The sequence below is a fragment of the Notechis scutatus genome, chromosome 4 (genome assembly GCF_049901735.1).
Source record: "Notechis scutatus isolate UNSWTSFEM ecotype Mainland chromosome 4, rNotScu1.2, whole genome shotgun sequence".
Lineage (NCBI taxonomy): Eukaryota > Metazoa > Chordata > Lepidosauria > Squamata > Elapidae > Notechis > Notechis scutatus.
Genome location: NC_142012.1, coordinates 87083173 through 87107791, shown reverse-complemented (window position 1 = coordinate 87107791; position 24619 = coordinate 87083173). Strand labels below are relative to the sequence as shown.

The 24619-nt window shown below is 39.7% G+C and overlaps 1 protein-coding gene across 1 annotated transcript in view; it reads left to right on the top strand.

The window, feature by feature from the left end:
* The window catches only part of CTNNA3 (catenin alpha 3), a 767102-nt gene that overhangs the window by 622587 nt on the left and 119896 nt on the right, over positions 1-24619 (top strand). Inside the window, exon 13 of the mRNA XM_026672790.2 lies at positions 2644-2795. Within this exon, the coding sequence (XP_026528575.2) occupies positions 2644-2795 (152 nt within the window). The remainder of the gene's footprint in view (positions 1-2643; positions 2796-24619) is intronic.

Here is a 24619-nt window from a genome sequence, read left to right as displayed (position 1 = left end):
TCACACAAAATATGCTGACAACAAAATCACACAAAAATTATCAATGGAAATCAAATTTAACAACCCATGGAGGTCTGGATTTGGAGTTACACTCAAAATTAAAGTGGAAAAAAACACTACAGGCTTATCCAACTTTGATATAATGTCCTTAAAAGAAGTCAAAATGAGGCTCAGTAGTGTGTGTGGCCTCCACGTGCCTGTATGACCTCTCTACAATGCCTGGGCATGCTCCTGATGAGGTGGTGGATGGTCTCCTGAGGGATCTCCTCCTACACATGGACTAAAGCATCCCCCAACTCCTGGACAGTCTGTGGTGCAATATGGCGTTGGTGGATGGAGCGAGACATGATGTCCCAGATGTGCTCAATTGGATTCAGGTCTGGGGAATGGGCGGGCCAGTCCATAGCATCAATGCCTTCATCTTGCAGGAACTGCTGACACACTCCAGCCATATGAGGTCTAGCATTGTCGTGCATTAGGAGGAACCCAGTGCCAACCGCACCAGCATATGGTCTCACAAGGGGTCTGAGGATCTCATCTTGGTACCTAATGGCAGTCAGGCTACCTCTGGCGAGCACATGGAGGGCTGTGTGGTCCCCTAAAGAAATGCCACCCCACACCATTACTGACCCACTGCCAAACCGGTCATGCTGGAGGATGTTGCAGGCAGCAGAATGTTCTCCACTGCGTCTCCAGACCCTGTCATGTCTGTCACATGTGCTCAGTGTGAACCTGCTTTCATCTGTGAAGAGCACAGGGCACCAGTGGCGAATTTGCCAATCTTGGTGTTCTCTGGCAAATGCCAAACGTCCTGCACAGTGTTGGGCTGTAAGCACAACCCCCACCTGTGGATGTTGGGCCCTCATACCACCCTCATGGAGTCTGTTTCTGACCATTTGAGCAGCCACATGCACATTTGTGGCCCGCTGGAGGTCATTTTGCAGGGCTCTGGCAGTGCTCCTCCTGTCTCTCTTTGCACAAAGGCGGAGGTAGCGGTCTTGATGCTGGGTTGTTGGCCTCCTATGGCCTCCTCCACGTCTCCTGATGTACTGGCCTGTCTCCTGGCAGCGCCTCCATGCTCTGGATACTACGCTGACAGACACAGCAAACCTTCTTGCCACAGCTCGCATTGATGTGCCATCGTGGATGAGCTTTACTACCTGAGCCACTTGTGTGGGTTGTAGACTTCGTCTCATGCTACCACTAGAGTGAAAGCACCACCAGCATTCAAAAGTGACCAAACCATCAGCCAGAAAGCATAGGAACTGAGAAGTGGTGTGTGGTCACCACCTGCAGAACCACTCCTTTATTGGGGATGTCTTGCTAACTGCCTATGCTTTCCACCTGTTGTCTATTCCATTTGCACAATTGATTTGCACATTCCATGTGAAATTGATTGTCAACCAGTGTTGCTACCTAAGTGGATAGTTTGATTTCACAGAAGTGTGACTGACTTGGAGTTACATTGTCTTGTTTAAGTGTTCCCTTTATTTTTTTGAGCAGTGTACATTGTAATTCAGAATTCTGAATATTTCAGTTTGAGACAGAGGGAGAAACCTCTTCCTTTCTGCCTTCTGCTTCTATACCTTTATTTGTTCATCTAATTTCAGTACAGTCTCTACTAATGCCTGTATGTTCCATGACCTATCTTCATCTTTCTGACATTACTTTCTTCTTTTTTCCCCATATATCCATTGGCTCTTGGAAAAGTGCTATGCTCACATATGCAGGAAAGACAAAATACATCCTCTAAATAATTTTTGAAGAATTCAAAAGCTTCAAAATAGTATATATACTATTTGTGTTGCATATGCCTGTTTACTTTCTTTTTCTACACTATTTTGCCCCTTTTTCTTAAGTTTCTGATTTAAGGCAGCTAAAAATATGAATAGGGAGCCCAAGAACAGCCATTTCAGACTGATCCCACCGATAACCAAAAGCTGATTGACTTATATGATTCATTATCAATTTACATCAAGTTTTGTGAACAAATTGAATATTAAAACGTACATTGTATAATGAATATAGTACTGATACTTGTCCCTCAATTTCTCTCAAAATGTATGAAGCATTTTTGGAGTCCTTTCAGATTTTTAAAGAATGCTTATAACCTTATTTTATTCCCATCAAGTATAGAGGGACCAGGTACATCCTGTTTTCTTCTGCTACCCATCTATGCACCCTTCCTGATTACCAAATTTTTTGATCTGAAAAAAGCTTACAAGAAGAGATTGTTTAAAGCAGGGCTGTCCAACCTTGGCCCCTTGAAGCCTGGCGGACTTCAACTCCCAGAATTCCCCAGCCAGGCTTCAAGGGGCCAAGGTTGGACAGCCCTTGTTTAAAGTTTCTTCCCTGGGGACTGAATTGCACAGGGGAAGCCGGTGATCCTGCCAATAAAAAACATGTTTTTACAAAATTGGGGACATCTTATAAATAAGGGAAGTACAGGAACATTGATGATCATTTCATGAATTTCTTTTCAACTAAATTTCATTTTCATTAAATTGAAGAATGGTTTTAGAAAGACAAAATAAACATGAACATGCTAGTTGTAAGCCAGTCTCAATTCAATGCAGTTCAAAATTAAGAGAGAAGAGTTTAAAAGTCATTCAACAACCACCTTTTAAAAAATTTATTTGACAGTGATTCCAGAATTTATTACTCAAGTCAACACTGCACTGGAAAACATAAACAGGAATACGATTCATCTGTTTGATGATAATCAATTTGTTGACATCTCTAAGAAGATTTATGACACAGTTCATGACATTAGATGTTCAGTTATGATGATTCGGGTAAGTGTTTGATTTTTTTCATTCATTTCTAATTAACAGATGTGTCATTAATATTGCTATGCAACATTAATATGGGCAGAAACTAAACAAAAATAATGTGGAAATAGCAGTTTCAGTGGTATTTTTTTCAGTATAATAAAAAGTATTAGAATGTTGCTGAATAAAAACATATTATTGCATCATGGACCTATTATATCTACTACAGGTAAAAGAAATGCACTGTAAATTTTTTCCCTATGTCCCAGGACTTTTCTCATTTCTTTAAAGATATATTGTAAGTAAACAATGATGGGAAACAGCACTTCAAACTGTAAATGTATATTATTTCTAAATACTCCCCAGGTGCAATCAGCATGTGGATATGGCAGAGGCTATCCTACCCTTATCATAAAGTCAATCTCTGGGATTCAAATACCCACAGGCCAAGCACTGGGCCAGAGTTGTATTCACTCCCAGCAGCATGGTGCTTGAATCTGAAAATTGGTGAATAGTCTTCTCTGATGTCCCAAAGATACTTTTTCAAAAGTCAACTGGACTTTCTGGTTTTTCTTTGAAGACATTTTGCTTCTCATTCAAGAAGCTTCTTCAGAGCTGAAGAAGCTTCTTGAACAAGAAGTGAAACGTCTTCAAAGAAAAACCAGAAAGTCCAGTTGACTTTTGAAAAAGTATCTTTGGGACAACCATGACCTGAATGACTGAGAATCTCCATAGACACTTTTCTCTGATGTACATTGAAAGACAAACTGGTGGGGCTACATTAAGGTAAACAGAATCTGAGTCCGAGAAGAGTCTGAGGTAAACAGAATCCAAGTCCTTCCCAAGCAGTCATTTATTTGAAAACAGGCTCCTATTCCAGCCTTCTGTTCCATTTCACAGAAAGCAACAGCAGTATGCAGCAAAGAAATAGCTAAACCTTAAAATGTGAAGCCCTTTATAGCAGTGGTTGCCAACTGGTGGGCCGGGGACCACTGGTGGTCCGCAAGAAAATTTTGGTGGTTCAACAGAGAAATGTCCCCACCGTAAAGCAATTAATCCAGGCTGCTTGGTAACACAAGGCTGCACCGTGCACATGGCCCATGGGAACACAAGGCTGAGCTACTCACATGGCCTGCCCACCCGCTGGCTCCCACCCTTTGGCTGAGTGCAAACCTTACCTTGAGTAGAGCCACACAAACTGGAACTGGAAGGTAAGACCAACGGTGAGGGAGGGAAATCTGCCTCGGGTTGGCTTGCTGACGTTGGTGGGAAAGTTGGTGTCATATTCCAGAACTGCAGTAGTCACAAGACTAGCCCTTTAGTCATCCCAGAGAGGCTCTTCCAGTCCATGGCAGGCCGGTGTACCCAGGTGAAGGAGCAGCTGCTCCAGGATGACCAAAGGGCCAGTCCTGTGACTACTGCAGCTCTGGAATATGGGACTGACTTTCCCACCAACGTCAGCAAGCCACCGTCAGTCAAAATTCATTAGTGGTCCACAGGATTTAAAATTATGAGTTTGGTGGTCCCGGAGGTCCAAAAAATTGGCGACCCTTGCTTTATAGTGTAACAAGTAGGACCTTTCATCCTACTTCACTTCTCATTGCTTTTCATTGCTGCTCCCTTTTGTCACTCATGATCTCTCCTCATGGTTGTTCCATTTTCTATTCATACTTCTGTCTTTTGAGTGCTATTTTCAGGTGCTCTGATTTTTCATATCTTTTTTTTTTCTTTTTCCTACACAAGCATATTCTTTATGAGATGCCACTGCAACAACTACTACAAATATAGAATGCCATTGCCTTGCTCCTCCCAACTGTCTCATAGGCACCCTCTGCAGTGGTGTTCCTCAACCTTGGAAACTTGAAAATGTGTGGACTTTATCTCCCAGCATTTCCCAGCCAGCATGCTGGGAGTTGGAATCTACACATCTCCAAATTGCAAGGAAACACTTTCTACAGTTTCTTTGGGCAGCCCTGGACTAGCAAGGAAGAGCACCAGGTGGCTTAACTGTCTAAGGCAGAGTCAGAGATGCTGGACACCTAAGGATAAAGATATTAGACTCTTTAAATTCAATAGATTCAATGCTAGAAGTGAATCTGTTATATATTTGCATACTTACCTATGATAGGTTGGTCCGTGGTGGCAGAAGATTTGAGGAGCCGTCATTGGCCACGAGCTGCGAGCAGCCAGCTATAAAAAAGGCTGCCGTGGTTTCTCCGCATACGATTACTAGAAAGAAAATAAAAAGGAAAAAAGGTCAACCGGGTCTCGAATCTCTTTTCCCACAATGCAACACTGGCAATGAAGGTGGGATAGTGAGACAAAGGAGCCCAGTTGTGCACGTGGCAACGAGGACCAAGCGAGACGAAATGGCTGGGAACAACTAGCCACCCGCACCATTCAACCCAACAACCGAAGACTGGGAATCCTACATCGACCGATTCCTCATGTTTCTAGAAGGGAGCGATCTCCAAGGAATATCCCAAAATAGGATGAGAGCTGTCTTCCTCACCCACTGCGGTCCCACAGTATTCAAAATGACAAAGGCATTGGCAGCGCCCAACGATGTAAAGACGATGGCGTGGACGGACCTAGAGAAATTACTGCGAGCCCACTATGCACCAACCATTTCATGCCTCATCAAAAGACATGAATTTTATCGGCGTGACCAAAAGGAAGATGAGAGCATCGGAGATTTTGTTGCAGCACAAAGAGATATTGGCGGAGCATGCGAATTTCTAAACATGGATGAGGCCATGAGGGACTGCCTGGTCCTTGGATTAAAGGACCTTACACTACAGGGTCGACTACTAACAAAACCTAAGATAACATTGAAGGAGGCAATAGAAGAAGCCACCACAGCAGAAGCCACACAGAAATTGACAGCCATCATGCGACAAATGAATAAATTACCAAAGGAAACCCAAAAAGACACTAGTCAAACACATAATAAGACACCAGAGGAAACAAAAAAAATCCACCACCACAACACACCACGAGGACATCGAATCCCTGTCAGAAGACGAAGAGGAAGAAGAAGAGGTAAATCAACTCCGGTCGGAAAAAGGTAGATGGGAGCGAAATGAAAGAAAGTCAGAATTCCGTTGTGCCGGGTGTGGAGGAAACCATCCACGTTCCGAATGCCGTTTCTTCAATGCTATTTGCAGGTACTGTGAACGGTGGGGACACATAGCTAGGGCATGCCGAACTAAAAATAATTATGGCCCTAGACAAAGATGGAATACCCCCCCCCCCCAAGAGAGGGAAAAGCAAATAGGGAGCCATTGGAGTCAAGAAAACAGAAACAAGCGATGGAAAGAAGCAAACAGAAAAGAGGAAACACATCAAACAATAACCATTGGGCACTCAAACTCAATCAATGCAAAAAAGGTACATGTACAAGTCACCATAGAAGTCCAGCCATGCGAGATGGAGGTGGACTCAGGCTCGTATTTATCAATGGTATCGTGGAATACCCTAAAAAGACTAATACCTGATATAAACAAGGGAGAGCTCGAAATACAAAAACTCACACTAAAGGACTATCAGGGAAACAGAATTCCTGTAGTAGGTACCGAACATTTCAAAGTTGAATTCAAAAAACACACTAAAGTCCTTCCATTAACCATAGTCAACCGGGATCAACCCAGCCTACTGGGACTCGAATGGTTTACACCATTAGGAATCGGAGTAACTGGAATAAACAGCATTACTGAGACAGACTGGGAAGAGAACCTGATGAAAGAATTCCAGGACATCTTCAACAGAGAACTGGGCAAGTACCAAGGGTCCCCTATCTCATTTAATTTAAATCCAAAGATAGCCCCTATAAGACTAAAGGCGAGGCGAGTTCCTTTTGTGTTAAAACCAAAAATTGATGAACAATTAGATAAACTTATCGCACAGGGGGTATTAGAACCAATAGACCACGCAAGGTGGGAAACCCCAACTGTGACTCCTATCAAACCAGATGGGTCCGTACGCGTCTGCGGAGACTACAAGGCCACCCTCAACCATGCGCTACAACAAAGCGCATACCCAATTCACGGCAATAACATTTGAAAGGTTCCTAGCAGAACAAGGGATAAGGCATGCACTAACAGCGCCGGGACGTCCGGCTATGAACGGACGGGCGGAACACATGGTCCGTTATACTAAGGAAACACTACACAAATTGGGACCTGGAGATATACAGGAAAAGATAGACAAACTACTAAGTATACAACACATTACACCAAACACCACAACAAATAAAACCCCAGCAGAATTATTAATGGGAAGAAAACTAAGATCAAACCTAGACAGACTACACCCCACATATAGCCCAGAAAAGCCAGCAGACTCCTCCAGTAAGTGCCGCACATTCAAAACAGGGGACCTAGTCTATGCAAAAAACCTCACGGGGGAACCATTGTGGATACCGGCAATAATAACCCAAATAACAGGACCCCAGTCATACAGGGTAGACACAGAGGACGGAAAGAGCTGGAGGAGACACATAGACCAAATCAGATCGAGGACCACACTGAGAAACACTAACAATCAGGATGAGGAGGGGGGAGAACTTACACAAATAAAGGAATTGCCGCAAACATTAAACAAAAATAGCCAAACCAGAGAGGGGGGAGACCCCTCAAACACAAACGAAAGGGGAGGGGGAGACCCTCCACAAGTAAAAGAAGTGACAAAACAAACCCTAACAACGACACAGCAACCAATACTAACATTAGTCCCAATCGGAAATCGCAAACACGTACCTGAAACTATAGAAGAAGAAAACAACTTGGGGACACTGGAGCAAACTTTGAAGAACCATCAGGAAGCCACTCCTGGTGAGAGCGGCCGAACCAACTCAACCAGCCAGGAAAGGCCTGGCGGGAGCGGCATGGCTGACTCTACCTTCCAGGAGGCTCCACGGAAAAGAACGGGAAAAACAGCAACCCTGTCTGAACAGTCCAGAGGTGAACTCACGACTGAATTGCGCAGGTCCAGTCGGAACCATAAGAGCCCCACCTACTTACGTGACTATGTAAGATAGGTGAGGCCCGGATTGGTTAGACTGGACCACATGGGGAGGGGTGATATATATTTGCATACTTACCTATGATAGGTTGGTCCGTGGTGGCGGGAGATTTGAAGAGCCGTCATTGGCTATGAGCCGCAAGCAGCCAGCTATAAAAAAGGCTGCCGCAGTTTCTCCGCATGTAATTACTAGAAAGAAAATAAAAAGGGGAAAAGGTTAACTGGGTCTCGAGTCTCTTTTCCCACAACGCAACAGAATCCTTTGATTTTTATATGCAAATTAGCTAGAGATGATAGGCAGGTTTAGTATGTTATTCATGCTTATAAAAGCTTTTTAGAAGTTTTATAGAAAAGTAGATTCCTGCCTATACATCAAAAAAACCCAAATTATTTGCTAAATGACACATTTCTTTCAAGTACTGCACCCACATGAACGTAGTCAATGCAGAATGAACACTTTTATTATTAGATGAGCAAATTCATCAGTACATATTTCTAAGGAATGTTGACTTTCATCTCTGGAAAGAAAAACAAATTTTCCTTCTAAGAAACACATTTTAATTTTATCAGCATGCTATACAATGGTAAATATTTTTTGCACAATTTTTCTAAGAGAAGTTGCAAAATACTGGGCTGATGTAGTAGGGACTAAGTGACATTGGGGTTTTCAGAAAATATTAAATTTACACATGAAACAAACACTTCAAATAAGCTGTTTACAGTTTTCTAAATGTTATTATCACTGACTTTATAACCATATATTAGGTGCATTGGCCATTTTTTAAAAAAAATTGCATAGTTGTAGTATTTAGCAAAAGAATATGTAGCTATTTATTCGTATAAATGTGGTGAAGCCAAAAACATAGGAAAATTGTACAAAATGATTTAGGACAGAGCGTATGAAAATGTGCATGTTTCAGTAAACATCCGGAAAACCTTTCTCACTCTCTCTCTGCCCCTTCGAATATCCCCAGCTGCAAGCAAAGAGGATGTAAGAGCTTTTCTCATATTGAAAACAACTCTTGCTGTCATTGTCCAAAAAAACCAGCAGGCACAACCTGCCCTTCCTCCACCAAAAAGGCAAGCCCTTATTTCCTAATTTGCCTATGTGTAATTTGGTCATCTGAAAGTATTTGCCAATGTCCTTCAGAGCAAATTGTTCTTAGGATTTACCACTTTCAGTCTAATCTGCTACAAGAACTCTTTTGTGCCTGCCCCTCTTTAATTTTCCAGAAGATATTGACTGGCTATTTGCAAAATAATCTAAGCAGTTGTTCTAAAGCAGAGGTCCCCAAACTTGGCAACTTTAAGACTTATGGACTTCAATTCCCAGAATTCTCCAGAAAGGCAAAATAAACATGAACATGCTAGTTGTAAGCCCAAATCTCCAGAATTCTGGGAGTTGAAGTCCACAAGTCTTAAAGTTGCCAAGTTTGGAGACCTCTGCTCTAAAGTGATCAAGATACCATTCTTCATTTGGCATTTACAATAGTGAAACAAATCACACTGTGGCAATTTTGTCCCCACATTGTTTTTTGCTAAAGTGTCAGCAGTAAATAATGACAATGTATTTTCTAAACAAAGCCTATACACAAGAGCTATGATCACATTTTATCCCCACTGTTCCAGCTCCACCTTTCTATTCCAGGAAAGCCAGCTGGGTCCACTTCTAGAAGGAGAATAAAAGCTGATAGATCTACTGTGAATTCGCCATTCTTCTCTTCACTTGGGCTGTTGTAACAGTTGCAAGAATCTCAGAATCAAATCAGCCCAGATCAATTCCAGCTTCATTTTTAAATGCAAAGAGCAGGGCAATGTGCAGTTTCCTGGTTGTATGCAAACACAATCTGAGCAGTTGCTTAGAAGGGGAACCTGTCAAGTCACTTTACCCCTTTAAGTATCTGAGAAAATAATGCTACCCAGCTGCAAGGCAAAGTGAGATCAAAGTTCCTGGGCTGTCGACAAACTCTTCTTTGATAGGAAAGGAAAGATTTGGGGTTGCAAGTCAGTTGAGTCAGAAAAAAAAATCAGAGTAGTTGCTGAAGGCACATGAGCATTTGTTTAGGGACAGAAATCTCTTCCAGTGAGCTGTACTATGTGTTAGATGATGCATGTCAGTGTGAAGCTCAGTGACAAGAAAAATTGTAGTATCACTGTCTCTTGATAAGAGAGAAAGCAGTATGTATGGCTGCAGTATTTCCAGCTGATTAAAATAATTGGTGTTTCTTAAAAATGCTCCATACTAATCTGGAAGCAAGATAGTTTGTAGAAGTATCAGTTGAAATTATGCTCCACTATAAGCCATTAAATGTTATTTATTTAGTTTTTGTTTTCATTGTACTTTCCAAGATGGCTGTATATATTCCATTGATCTGTGGCCCGGAGACAATTCCTATTATTCATAAACCTTCAAGTAATAAATAACCTAAACTATTATCTCATACTTTCCTTTTCTTCCTTCCCCAAAATACTATATTACTATCTCTCTTTTTCATCTAGCTCAGGGGTATCAAACTCAAGGCCCAGGAGCCAGATCCCACGGGGATGCCCTGGAAATAGCAAAGGACTGGCCCACAGTGATTTTGCCAGCGAAAACAGCTCCTGGGCTCAGTTTTTGGCTGCTGTGGCCTCTTGCAACCCTCTGCCAGTGAAAACAGAGCTCAGTAGCCCGTTTTCGCTGGTGGAGCACGCGAGCCACCACAGGCACCCCTGACACAAGTGATGTCGAGTTGGCCACGCCCACCCTGGCCACACCCACCCTGCCCCCCCAAGGTCAAACACAATCCTGATGCGGCCCTCAATGGAATCAAGTTTAACATCCCTGCTCTAGCTACTAAAAGGGGTGGGGGTGGCGCAAGTGATGCTGGTTGGTAGGAAGATAGATTAGGCATCAAACTCTAAGGTCTTAGTGTTAAATATGATTTATCTGTAATATAATAGTTAACTCTGAATTCTGAGAAAAGCTAACGAAACATTTCTGTCCCCTAAATTTCAGCATAGTCCACCGCTCACCTGAGGCATTGCAGGTTTTATTTTAATTTCACTAGGCCCACTAACTACTAGCACTGACCTCATTCCCACAAAACTAGGGTGGGTATTTTGACTAACAAAAAAAAGGAGAAAGCCAGGAGAAAACCTGTATTTGGAATGAAGGATGCATTTAATTAGGTACTAGACAATCAATCCTAGATTTATGTTAAGCTGTGTATTAAGCATTTCAGCATATCTGTGCATTATTTAGGCATGTAAAGCTTCCACAGCAGCCAAGGTGAGGAAATTAGCATGCATTATGGCTGGGATACATTGATTCTCTGCCAGATGCATCAGGCTTCTGATTATACAAGGAATTCAGTGCTAATGTGAGCAAAGATTCTTGATCAAAATGTAACTGGGGGAGGCAGATGAAAATATCAATTCCTGAGGCTTCCTTCCAACATGAAAGAGACTGTCTCAATGGAAGTTTTAACTCTGTAACTACAATGAATTGTGTGTGTGCTACACAGAACTCTGTCAACTGATGTTATTAGGCTTTTAATAGTGATGTTCAAAATTCAAGCAATTCCTCACCAAAAAACAAATATTTAGGAGCCAAATGAAATTTAACACAAATGCATACTATACTCCTGTGGGAACAGCAGAATGTCAAATGATTGACAAGCATCTTGCTTCCATTATTATTCTGAAAGATGATCTGTGGAAAATGACAATTAGTCCCCTGCTAGATTATTGGTTCAAAATAATTAAGCTTCCCATTTTTTCTGTAAAAGTGCCAGAGTGCTCTGACACTTTTATAATTTCTTTATTCACTGTTTAGCATATTTTCCATTCCCTATTATCTTATATCTTTTAGCTTTTTCACAGTAAATTTAGGTCCTTTCAGACGTTTGCCAATGATGACTTATAATTTAAAAGATTACTGGCAATTGCAAGAGAGATGATTGAAACAACCAATAAAATTTGATCTGTTCAGGCCATTAAATTAGGAATGATCAAACAGAACATAGACATATGTTTGAATTCAAATGATTTCATCTCTTATTTTTATACCCAGATACACACGAGAACATAGGGATCATATTTCTGATATTCAGAATACTAGGAAAAGCTACACTGCCTTTAAAAAGCAGGGCTGAGCCAAGGACAAAATTGAAATTCAGATTCATTCATGTATTTATTTACATTATTTCCATGCCACCCAATCATGTCATCTCCAGAAGTGGATATTGAAAGCCAATATATAAAAATAACCACATTAAGATAATTAAATGTAACATTTATTTCTGAATTTTTTTAAAAAATGTAAATGTCAAGAATTTAAAAAAAAACAACAGTTGTCATATATTCCATGCTCACCAAAAGCTCACCAGAACCAGAAGAAATAAAGAAATAAATGTAAAGAAGCAGCTTCCAATCTTCTTTATAGCAGTTATAATTTTATCAACTGTACTCCCTCTTTAAGGCAACATCCTGATTCCTTTCTTTTCATATTTCACCCTTTCTAACAATCAAATCCATAAATCACAATTTTTCTCCATTTCCAACAAAAATTCCACAAAGGTTTTTGTTAGGGATATACACCCTAGCAGAACCTGCACGGCAGTCAGGCAGGCAGGCAAATATGTGAGATAAACGTTGTTGTAGTTTACACTCAGTAAAACAGATACAAGGTGCTAGTTAAATAGTTTATTCCAGTAAGATTTATAGCATAGTCAAACAGTCCATATATCATACACTAGTTCAGTCCGTCCGGGGATTAATCAGTTGCAAAGTCCAGTGTCGAAAAAGAGGTCAGTAAACTTACAAATATCAGTCCAGTAATATATCTCTTCGCAGTTAGAGATATGAAGAAGTCAAACCTCTTTTCTTCCTTCAGCAACAGCAAAGAACACGCAGTTAACAATCCATCATCGTCTGCAAGCAATCCAGTAAGCCAGTAATCAATCAAGTTCTCTTGCTCCCTCTTATGGTGCTTTACAGCCGCACCCAAAATTACATGCTTTGCAGTTAAAGTGACACACACTTAAACTCACTATCATAGTCTATATATATTATTTTACCCAAACTACGTTAGGTAACCTTGTTATTCCTAACAGTTTTCAGTCACTATTGTTGTCCTTAATCAAACAAGACAATTTTGTTATTTCTGCAAATATTGTCATCTTCATCAGCCATTCCACCATTGTAGGTATTAGCATATCTTTCTAGCCTTGTGCATATAATTATCTTGCTACAGTTACAAAACTGCATGTACAAAAAACAATCTTTCATGGGTTTTTTTTCTAATGGACAGTCTATAATTTCACCTCCCCCATTGTAATCTTGACTGAATATTGATCTTTAAAATTCTTTGTTTTGCTGTATTTGCATCCAGAATTTTCTAGCTTTTTTACAAATCCACCATGATAGAATGTCCCTTCAATTTTCCATGCTTCCAACATAAATTTAAAGTACTTTTACATATCCTAGATAATTTTTCTGATGTCAAACAGTTCTCTTTTAAATTATAAGGTATATTTCAGTCATTTCAACCATGTCATCTCCCATTGGTCCAGCTGTATATTATAAATTAAATTCTTAGCTAATTTTATCATACACTCTTTAACTTGTTCTTCCTCCATTTCAAATTTCAGTAGAAGCTTATGCATTTTGGCCATGACGTTCCTAACATTTGTACATAACGCAGTCTCAAATTCTATCTTATATAACCCATTTCCAGTTGGCTTTTTGTCTAAATTAATCCTTTCTTTTAATTGTATACATAAGAACCGTTGAAAACTAAATCCCTTTATCATTAATTGTTCTCTTGATTTTGTTTTTAGTTCATCAAGTTTCCTAATTAACATAACCAATATCTTGGTATGTTAACCATTTCTCCTTATTCTCTGTTATATAATACGCTTCCTATGCTGAAACTAACAAAGGGAACTTCTGGCACCATTTCATACTCTCAGTATGGCATTTCTAACATAATGATTTTTAAAATCTACATTACCATTATCATACCATAAAAAGTGTTGCCACCCAAATCTGAAATTGTGACCTTCTAGTGTTAATATCCATTTATTTCTCAAAAGTAACCATTCTTTCATCCAAACTGAATGGCAGGCTGCAAAATATAATTTAAAATCAGGCAAGCCATTAGTTTGGAGCAAATTCAAAGCTCCATATCCAACATTCCAGTGATTAATTATTAAAATAATGATTTAAGTATATTGTGCAGGATTTGGAGTTTAAATCTCAATAATTTGGATTGGAGAGTTTCAAAAGATCTTGACTCTTGACAAGTACACTGTGGCCCATGGAATAGAAGGCTCATCATTTTAACTTTATATTCTACAGAGCTGGACAATTAATATATTTTCTATTGTTAAATTGCATTATAGGGTGAGAAAAAGAATAAAATGAAATGAGATAACAATTGCAAGTAGAAAAGACAAAAAGAATCTCACAGGAAAAAGAATAGCTGACAACAAAGCTACTGCTATAGTGTTTGAAAGTAACTGACGAGGGCAGAAGATACTTCTTGGAAATTGCACAGCAGAGTAAAGAATAAACCTTTTTCTTGTCCTAAAGCTCTATTAGAAACTTTCTTCATTTTCACAGATTCAGAACCATTGTCTGAAACCCAGAAACCAGAAAGAAGTTGGAACTCTCGAACCAAAATAAGAATTCCTAAGTTATAAATAGAAGTAGCTACCATTAGCTCAGTAGTTAGTGAATAAAAGTTGGAAACAGGATAGTCCACATACGGTATTCTTCTTAAATGAACAGGAGATGCACCGTATAAACACAGGGACCTGATAATCTCTTAAACCCATTCACAACATGAAGTTTGGAGGGCCAGATGGTTTCCAAAAAGCTCTTTGCACTTGATGAAAACTAACATATGGAAAGAAGATTTCAGCGTAAGGACCACTGATAGAGAGGTGTGTGCTTTCTTTTAAAGATTTCCTAGCTATGTTATGCTTAAGAGAAACTAAAAATAATATCAATGCAGGAAGCACAGAACACAAATATGACAAAAAATGGCTCACTGACCATCAGTTTAATAATTATTTGCACAGTTGGTTGAGAAAAAGGGGCCCATCTGTTGCCAATTTCTGTCAAGCATCTCTATTTTGCATTCGTTTGCATTTTTCTCCAGCTACAAAAGAGAATGAAAAAGAGAGATATTTGTGTTTTACCATGAACTGGGCAAATATTCTCCCTTTAAATGAAATCTGTGATCTTACTTTCTGATACAAACTGTATTGCAAAGAACTAGCTAATGAAAAATCATGTCTTTGGTCTCCTCACAAAAAGAAAAAAAAATAGTTATGCTTTCTGCTTTAGGGTCTGATGGTATGAAACAGTCCTGAATGAAAGAACATAATGATTTCTAACTCAATATCTAATAACAAGATTTCAGGAAGAAATTCAAAAGGAAAGAAACAGCATAATTACTTTCCCACAACTATTTTATATCTCAGTCCAGGACATCCACAGCAGGCAATGGGTGTCAAAAAAAAACAAACAAACCCAAAATGGCAGCTACGACCCCACAATTCAAGTTCTGACCACTTTTTAAGATTTGTGCATGTAAAAAGGGCGGCAGACCTCACTCATCCTGTCATGGCTGCCATCTTGATTTTTTTTTGACATTTCCCATTGAAGGCACACACACACACACACACAGCGCCTTACCAATTCTTCTCAAACAATGACATTGCTTATGAAAAGAACCTTGTCTAGAAGGCTGTAGTGATGGTGATGGTTATTAACCAGTATCCAGAACTGAACCAAAAAATAGATAGAAATATCACAAGGAATAATCTCCAAGATATTTGCTATAAATAAATGTCATACTGTTCTCTCAATGTGCAAGGACAGCCAAGTTATTTTGTCCCGCATCTCTCTTCCCTTTTCCCTAACCACAAAAACACAAAAACAAAACCTGGTGCATGTTTTGTCACAACCCCACCCCCACAACTTAATTTTCCTGTGATGAAGTCCTCATCCTCATAATGGTGGGTCCACGTCCCATATTCTGAATTATTATCTTGAGAATGTTAATAGTAGAGATAAGAGTACTATTGCCAAGTCTATAATCAACTCTGCATAAATGTATCTCCTAAATAGTTGGATGTGTAGGAGAGAACTTAACATATAAATTAATGTATATTTACTTTGGGAATTTATATATTCTATATCACTATCTCTATCTCTATCTCTATCTCTATATCTGTCTGTCTGTCTGTCTGTCCCTATCTATCTATCTATCTATCTATCTATCTATCTATCTATCTATCTATCTATCTATCTATCTATCAATCATCTTCATTCGATGTAGTGTTAGCTTTCTATTCTTGGAGAACCAAAGGTGCCTCCTCATGATGGTTGTCTGGGAAATTTTTAAATAGGATGGGAAGTCACTAAAGGTATTTACTGTTCAAGAGAAATAGGACTGACACACAGCAAGCAGACCTAAGAGAGAGAGATGCTATCACTGGAATATCAGCAGGAGTTAAAGGGTAGTAAACCCATGAACTAAAATGCATCAATGGGCAACATTCCTGTTGAGAGATGAAAACTTGTCTGTGAAAGGTTAACTCCATGGTTTCTACGCAGAAAACAAAATTTAAGAAAGCTCTTCACAGTTTGCGAACAGGAAACTAAGCTTTTCCATTGCCTCCAACTGGGCAGCATCAGACCGTTTGGAACCTAAATCAACCAGTTTTTAGGTAGGGGAGTATCCACATGATGTCAAAATGGTCCATCGCTCTCTCTCTTTCAGACCTGCAGCTTCAGCATGAGGTCAGATTGGACAGCCTCAATTGCTCTTTTCACTGAAGCAAGAAAAAATTGGATCATTTGGATCTTTAAAAAAAAGCATGAGGGCATTTAGTAGAAAGGGACAACATGCTGTTAGTTGTTAGAATGGCTACATTTGGCTACCGAAAGAGATAGATAAAATGGATGCACACAGACATTTTGACAACATGGAAGGTGTACCTGTGCTGGGTGGTTTGGGAAGGAAACTTGCAAGTGACATATGGGTAGAATAATAGTGAGGTATTGCAGATCTGCCGTGCTACCTGAAAACTTGCCAACATGAAGGCCAATCATAATTTTTGTCTGTATTAGCCCCAATGTTTTTGTTTTTATTTACATTTAGTCATTTCAACACATTAAGCGAACTTGACTTTAGTCAATCTTTTAACTGAAAGTAAAAGCTTTTTCTTAGTTCATAATTTAAAGAAATCATTTGCTTAATAAAACACTGTCAATAAAGCTGCCAAGAATGCTGTCTAGAAAATAATAGCAGTTTCTTAAAGTGCATACATTGCTGTTGTAACCATTGAGTTCATTTTTATGACTCCAGCTTAGGTATCAATTGCTGTCAGCTTTTTCAGTAATTGCTAAGATTGAGATAGAGGACAGAAATCATTGTGTAGGTTACATAAAAGAAAACTGAAGCAATCTTAAATCAAGATGTGTATGCATACATGCTCACATATACTCACCCGTATATTGGAGTTGGGGAGAGAGTGAGAGAGTATAATATAAACTATCTGGAAAACAGCTGGATAGATCTGGAGTCCATATTTATAAAGCTGCTCCATCTCAAGTGGGAGAGATATGAAAGCTTTGTTTTGCTTTATAATTCTTGCTATATTGGCTCTTGCACTGTGCATTTGTGGGGAATAAAAACTTGCCTCAGGCTTGGAATCAGCACCAGCAGTCAGAGGCCTCCCCAAAGAATCACTGCCATGCTACCAGGCTCCTGGGCATCAGCTCAGAAGTTCAAATGGTGGTTTGAAGGCAGCTGGTACTGAACATAGCTCTCCTGCTGCCACTGTCAAAACCTGCCTGAGTGCATCAAAGGCAGTGGGGTCAGTGAGGGAGCCCTCAGACAAGAGTCTGTGAAGGCTAGATGGGAGGTTGATCTTGAGCACCACAGCAATTATTCTGTTTTTCTCTCACCTAAGTCAAGTCCAGAATATAAGAGATGCCTCCAGGCTATCACAGTTTCTTTTCAAGGACATGAAATTGAATGTGCTTAAGTATTCAGGCCAGCAGCTTTGAGGTGGGTGGGATGAAAAGGAACCAGGGATTAATTTAATATTTGAGGAGAAGTGCAGGACCTCTGGAAAAGCGGAGAGATTGCTTTAGATGAAATAGGCAAAAGTTTGATTTTATTTTATATCTACCGAGACTTCCCGTTTCTAGAATCCATTGACAAAAGCCACTTCATCAGCTCTGGTCAGAGGCCATGCGCCTTGCAGAAAGGACAGAGAAGCAAAGTCTCTGTTTTCAGAGGCTGCTCATTCATGGGGGAGGAGTAAGGGAGGGACCAGTATCTACAGTTCGTCTCTCCTCACACCTTTGTGGATTTTGCAGCTCCTAGAATCCCAAAATTCCTACCCACCCCCACTTTGTAGGAAAAGAATAGTGATCGAAGGTAGCAATATTGTTACATGCTGAAAAATGTGACATCATAGCTACCACATAATTTTTCTTCCCTTGTGAATAGGGATCAGGCAGTTTGCAGGATGTAGCCAAAGAAATATTAACATTTTTATAATTTTATGGTACCAATCAGCAATTTTTAATTGGATAGTTTCTTATAATTGTCATCTACCATGTTTTGAAAGAAACTACTCAGAGCAAGGATACTGAATGTCAATATACATAAATTTCATCATTCATTCATTCATTCATTCATCTCCAAATCTTAAAATAACATTAATTAAATTTATATTTTAAATTGTGAGGCTATACATTATTTATTTCTGATTTTTTTTAAATAATACATATTACTGGAGTCTCGCAGAAATTAAACAAAATAGCACGATGATAAAAACTGTTAACACAATTCTGCTTTAAAAAAAAAGGATAAAAGAGACGGTGGTAACATGGGCTAGAGATTTTGGGTATGACATAAAATTGGATCAATGGCAAATATGGGAAAGGAACAAAAATATTACGCTTGCCACAGCATACAAGGAGAATTTATTTAAAATGTTTTACTGATGACATCTCCCGCCAGCTAGGCTGGCTAAGATGTATAAAAATCAATCCCCCAAATGTTGGAAATGTTTAATGGAACGGGGCACATACTATCATGCATGATGGAGCTGTAAAAAAGCACAAGAGTTTTGGCACAGGATTGGAAAATGGCTGGAAGAAATGATGGGATTTAAAATGGACCATAGATCAGAATGTTTTTTATTGGGAATTTTACCAAAAAAAATATAATAAGGAAGAGTTATAATACACATCGTCACTGTGGCAAGAATGGTATTTGCCCAGAAGTGGAAGAAGAAAGAAATCCCCAGTGAAGAGGAAGTAATAAATAAAATTTTGATGTGCGCTGAAATGGATTGTGTAACACTAGAGATGAAAAATAAGGATGAATCAGAATATTATATAATTTGGAATAGATTTTAGTATTAGTGGGGACAGAAAGGAAGGGTTTAAGGTGGAAAAGAGTTGTTAAGAAGACTGCAGTGATCATGAGACTAAAATAATACCAAGAATTTTGAAAGATGCAAGTAAGGATGAATTAATGTATATATGTGTATGTATATGTACAAATGTAAATAAGATCTATATTCTATTATATTTCACTAGAATGATGACCAAAAGTTATGTCAAAATGACTCCACCACATTCAATGTTTTTAAATGTTATGTTTAATTTAAGAAAAAAACAATTCTGCTTTAATAACAAGTCCATCAGCAAGCTTCAATTTAGAAATTACTAAATCAGCAAGAGCCTTACTGTCTTTCACCGTGTCTTAGGCATGAAAACATGATGATCCACTGAATGATCTGGAGAGAAGACTGTGGGATCACTTTTAGAAAATGTCTGAGGGATCAATTAAAGTCAATTATAGTATTCCCTACCACCTGCTCCTTCCAGAGTGTTCAGACCAGATTTTTTTCACTCCCAGTTTTTATAGTAAACTTTTATCACAACATATAACGCATCTTGAAAATGAGAGTCAGAATTGCTAGTATTTTTTCTGCACTAAGGATGATACACCAAGATGCCTTACATTGCCAGTTCATTGTACAATTTGCTTCTGTTTCATCTGGTTTCATTTGCAGCTTTTCAAACAGCAGGGCAGAGAGTGTTCCTTAAAAGTGCCATCTCCTGTCTTTTCCAGAAAGCAATTAGATTTTTTTTTTTGTTCCCAATTGAATGATGTTTGCTCAATTCTTGTTTCATCTGGGATATAAAATGCCGAAAACCACAGTAGGGCAATGATAAAAATGAATGTCACACTGCGACTTCTAACATTGTACCCTAACCTGTGCAGTTTTCTTATTCTTAACAACTTCCCTCTATTATTTTACACCAGCTGAAATTTTCCATGTAGAAGTTACAAGTTCTTTTTCTTGGGAGGGAGAAGCAGGTTTTTGAAAGTTTTTTTTTTTTTTTTGGCATGTTGGATAAATTAATGTCAGAGGAAGAACACTTTCCTTTGAGATGTAATTGCAGCTGTCATCATTTAGAAATATTGCACGTTTCTTTACACAGGATTGAAGGCAGACTCACCTGGCGGTTTCACGCTTGTTGGTTGGAAGATCTCTAATAGCTTAGGAGTAACTAATGAGCAATTTCTGAAAGTGATCAGAAAGAAGTCAAGATAGCAACCTTGATGGTACAAAGATCCACCTGTTTTTTAACGAACTTTTTCATATTCTAATTCACTATAGTAATTGCAAATATGGAAAAATAAATTGTGCTATTTGCCTCCCTTTCCATTAATAAAAATAATAGCTGTCTATTGCCATGCATATGGCACTAAATATTGATAGAGCCAGAGTAATCCTATGACTTGAATGGACTTAAAGCCACCTTTCTTCAATCAAATACCAGATGATAGGAAAGCGGGGGAACCTGACCCTTATCAGAAACCCTGCATTGTTAAAGCTCTTGTTTTCAATTAGGAGTTAGCTTGACCATCCCCAGAAATCACTCAGAGAAAGAATAGTCCTTTTGTTTTTTAGCCACTGAACAACTACTTCAATAATCATTGTGTTTGTTTAATATTTTATTTTTTGTTTTTGTTTGCAGTTTTGTGGGCCACAGACAGTAAAACAATGCAAAAATAGTAAATCTAATCAGGGAAATCAAAACAAGAGAAAAGAGGCACACTCTCTGGGATTTAGTATTAATGATAGAAACTGTTGGAAGGCTACTTGTATATATGGCCTATTAACTGAGTTCAAGATTTTAAATTACTTAATTTTAAGCTACAGTTAACATTCTCTAGAGCAGTGATCCCCAACCTTTTTTATGCCGCGGCCCGGTACCGGCATCAGCTGGGCGCCGCGGCCCGGTACCGGCATCAGCTGGGCGCCGCCATCTTTTTGATGAAAAAGATGGCGGCGCCAGCGCTCGTGAGCTTTTCCGGTAAAAATGGCTTTCTACCCTGAAAAGCTCACCGAGCGCTGGCGCCGCCATCTTTTTGATGAAAAAGTGCTTCCGGTGAGCTTTCTACCCGGAAAAGCTCACCGGAAGCACTTTTCATCAAAAAGATGGCGGTGCCCAGCAACCAGCGGCCCGGTAGGACTTGTTCCGCGGACCGGTACCGGTCCGCGGACCGGTGGTTGGGGACCCCTGCTCTAGAGATTCTGAAAGATGCATTTACTGAACCAAATTCTAGCATCTCTTATTTTCTAGTGGCACTTACATAATTAGAGAAGTAAAAATATTTATGTTTATATTTCATGGCTTTGCAGGGACATTTTTTTTTTTTTTTTACAAAATTGTGTTTCTATTAGAAACTTAAATAACCAAGTTATTTATTTACTCAATATAGCCCCTGTTTATGTGCTCTGGGGGACATCAACAAAATTTGAAATAAAGGAGCTGGCTTGGTTCCACAAGAAGGGAAGAGGTGTATGAGACCCATTCATATAGTAAACTCCCTAAGTCTCCTTAACTAGTCCTCTGTAGTGAAATTGCAGAAGAAAAGTGAGGAACTAGTGGAATGCACCCTTTTTGTTATGTAAGGCGGGAGTGTCAAACTCGTATCATCATGGCGGTGTCACATGATATATCATGACTTTCCCCCCCTTCTAAACCAGGGTAAACTCGGCATGGCCATGGCCAGTACATGACACATCCGGCCCGTGAGCTGCAAATTTGACACCCCTGATGTAAGGAGTATATGTCGGTTGTAAATTAGTAGTTTATGTATGAAGTTATATGATCTTCAACCTTAACTTTAGTGATAGCACTTTGGTGTAAAGAGCTCAACTGACTATATATACATAGGGTGCCATAATAGATAAAATATTACCTAGAAAACAAACGACCTTATATTTTCACAGAACAATAGAAATGATCAGTTAAGATGGAAAGGCATACATTTGTTAAATTATCCCTAAGAGATTAACTCTGTCTAAACAGAGTTCCTGAAACAGGGCTGGCCCCAAGCTGGTTTTGAGGTATATCTGCTGTTTTTATCAGCTGAAAGAATTTAAGTTCTATTTGTCATTCATTCTATCCATCTGCTTTTGACATTACTCATATCTTTTATATTTTCAATAAAATCTTGAAGAAACTTTATCAAATTCTCTGTTCAGTGTGTCCAGTCCTCCTGATTGTTGCCCTAGAGCAAGATATCTACCAGTCTTGTAGGAATAGATACTGGCCATCAATCTAAAGCTGACTAGAGATGATTTCTTCATGACAATGGAGTCAGAAAACATTTCATAAATGAAGTAGAAAAGAAAATCTCTGCTCTACTTAATTTATGAAATCAAGATCAAATATTTATTGGGACAACTCCATGGTTGTCATGGACGATGAGAAATCCTGAGTCATTGATGACTGAACATCCTCCAGAGCAATCTTGCACCATACTAAAATCAGTCTGGCTTGTGAGGTGGACAGTAGACTTATACTCTCTTATGCTGGCTTGTCCAGCCATCTACAGCACTTGCACTCAAAACTTGTGGCTTGCAGAATGGAGTATCTGGTCAGTGAGACAGAATTTCTACAGACTATATCAATTCTACTGACTCTACTGTTTTCTCTGCCAATTTTACCTTGTGTCATGGTTGACTCGCTTTGCAGCCCTGTTCGCAACCAGACAACAGTAATGGGAAGGGGGAAGGGAATGCATTGGAATCTAAGGGAGGTTTGAGAAGGAAATTTGGAGGTAGCAAGTTGAAAACAGAGTGGCTAGCCAAATGGAATGACCCCACTGAGTTGAACCTCCCAGTCTCCATCCAAAACCCAAACTTGGAACAGTTGAGGGAGAAATTCGGAGGGATGGAGATTCATTGGCAGGCCAGGAGTCATGAAACCCCAATGGTCCCGGCTACTCCTTCCCCTCCTATTCTTCAGCCAGCAGCACCGATGGCCCTGGCTGTAGCCAGGACAGTGAGCTTCGCTACTCATCTATTGCAGCTGGCAGCAACAGTAGCCACGGCTACAGTCAGAGCTCCGCATAAGCAGCCACAGCTAGAATCCTGGCATTGGCATTAGTGGCAGCCGATATTCTGCTCCAGGGTGTTGTCCAGGTATTGGAAGGAGCACCAGGCACCTCCCCGCATCGATGGATGCCCAAACCGCTTAGTCCATTTCCTACACGGAACATTATTGGAGCAATGCACTCAAATGATATTGCTTGGGTCATCGTGGCCAACCTGGAAGAGAATGCTTCAGAGTGGTTGGTGTTGCTGCATGATGAAAATGCCCCAGATCTGGATGACCTTGACACCTTCCTGCAAGTCCTGTGAGAGTGGTTTGAAGATCCATCATGGTGGCCCAGTGCACGGAAGCCTGTTTCTGTGCCCTGAAGCAGGGGAAGTGACCAGTAACAGAGTACATAGCAGAGGGGGTATTCAGCAGGTTCTGACCAGTTCTGGAGAACCGGTAGCGGAAATTTTGAGTAGTTCGGAGAACCAGCAAACACCACCTCTGGCTGGAGTTTTTACAGTATCCTTCCCCTGCTACGCCCACCAAGCCACACCCACAAAACCGGTAGTAAATTTTTTTGAATCCCACTACTGATACATACATTTTCAGTAAAGTTGGGGCGGAGGGAATGTCCCAGGAGATTCTTTTTCCTGTCTAACCCAGTAGGACAGTTGACACCTTGTAGCACTGAGTAGCCTGGCAAATTAAACTAGCCGAGTGAATTTCCTCACTTTTATTAGGCTGCCACCTGAAAGGAAGTGATACTTGTCATTGTCCTCCTCTCCTTTCCCTGCAATAAGACTGTCACCATATCTCCTCCTGATGATGATCATTTCTTCAGTATTTGCACCAGGCCAATTTCCTTGTGCCATTTCCCCCATTTTTGACACATTTCTTAATGCTAGGCCACAGAAAATCAATTCTGATTTCTATCTCTTTTTCCTACAATTTATATAACTATATACTAAAGCTTTCCTGTTTCTATGTAACCTCTAATTGGGGGAAGAGGTGCATCACAGGACAAAACTTTTCCAGCCAAGGTACCTCAGATGAACTAATTTACAGATTGCCTTCAAAACCTGGGACTCGTGATTCCCAAGGAATTAAACTTTATAAAATATTTTTAATAGAAAATCATAAAATATTTTGTGACATAAGCCCAAAATGTCATAAGCCCTTCCCTGTGGTCAATTCATGGTGTTTGACTGTGCTATACTCCAACATGGGAAGTATAGGCAGATACATCTTTGAGTATCTTGCTGAACTTATTCAGCATACTTTAACAGTATGAAACAGCAGCAAACTGGGTGTGCAGATTGCACTAATAAATAATGAAAAATTATGAACATTTATTTTGTTTCTTTTGAGTTTCTCCGTTCCCTCTAAAATCCCAGAGGCTTCTT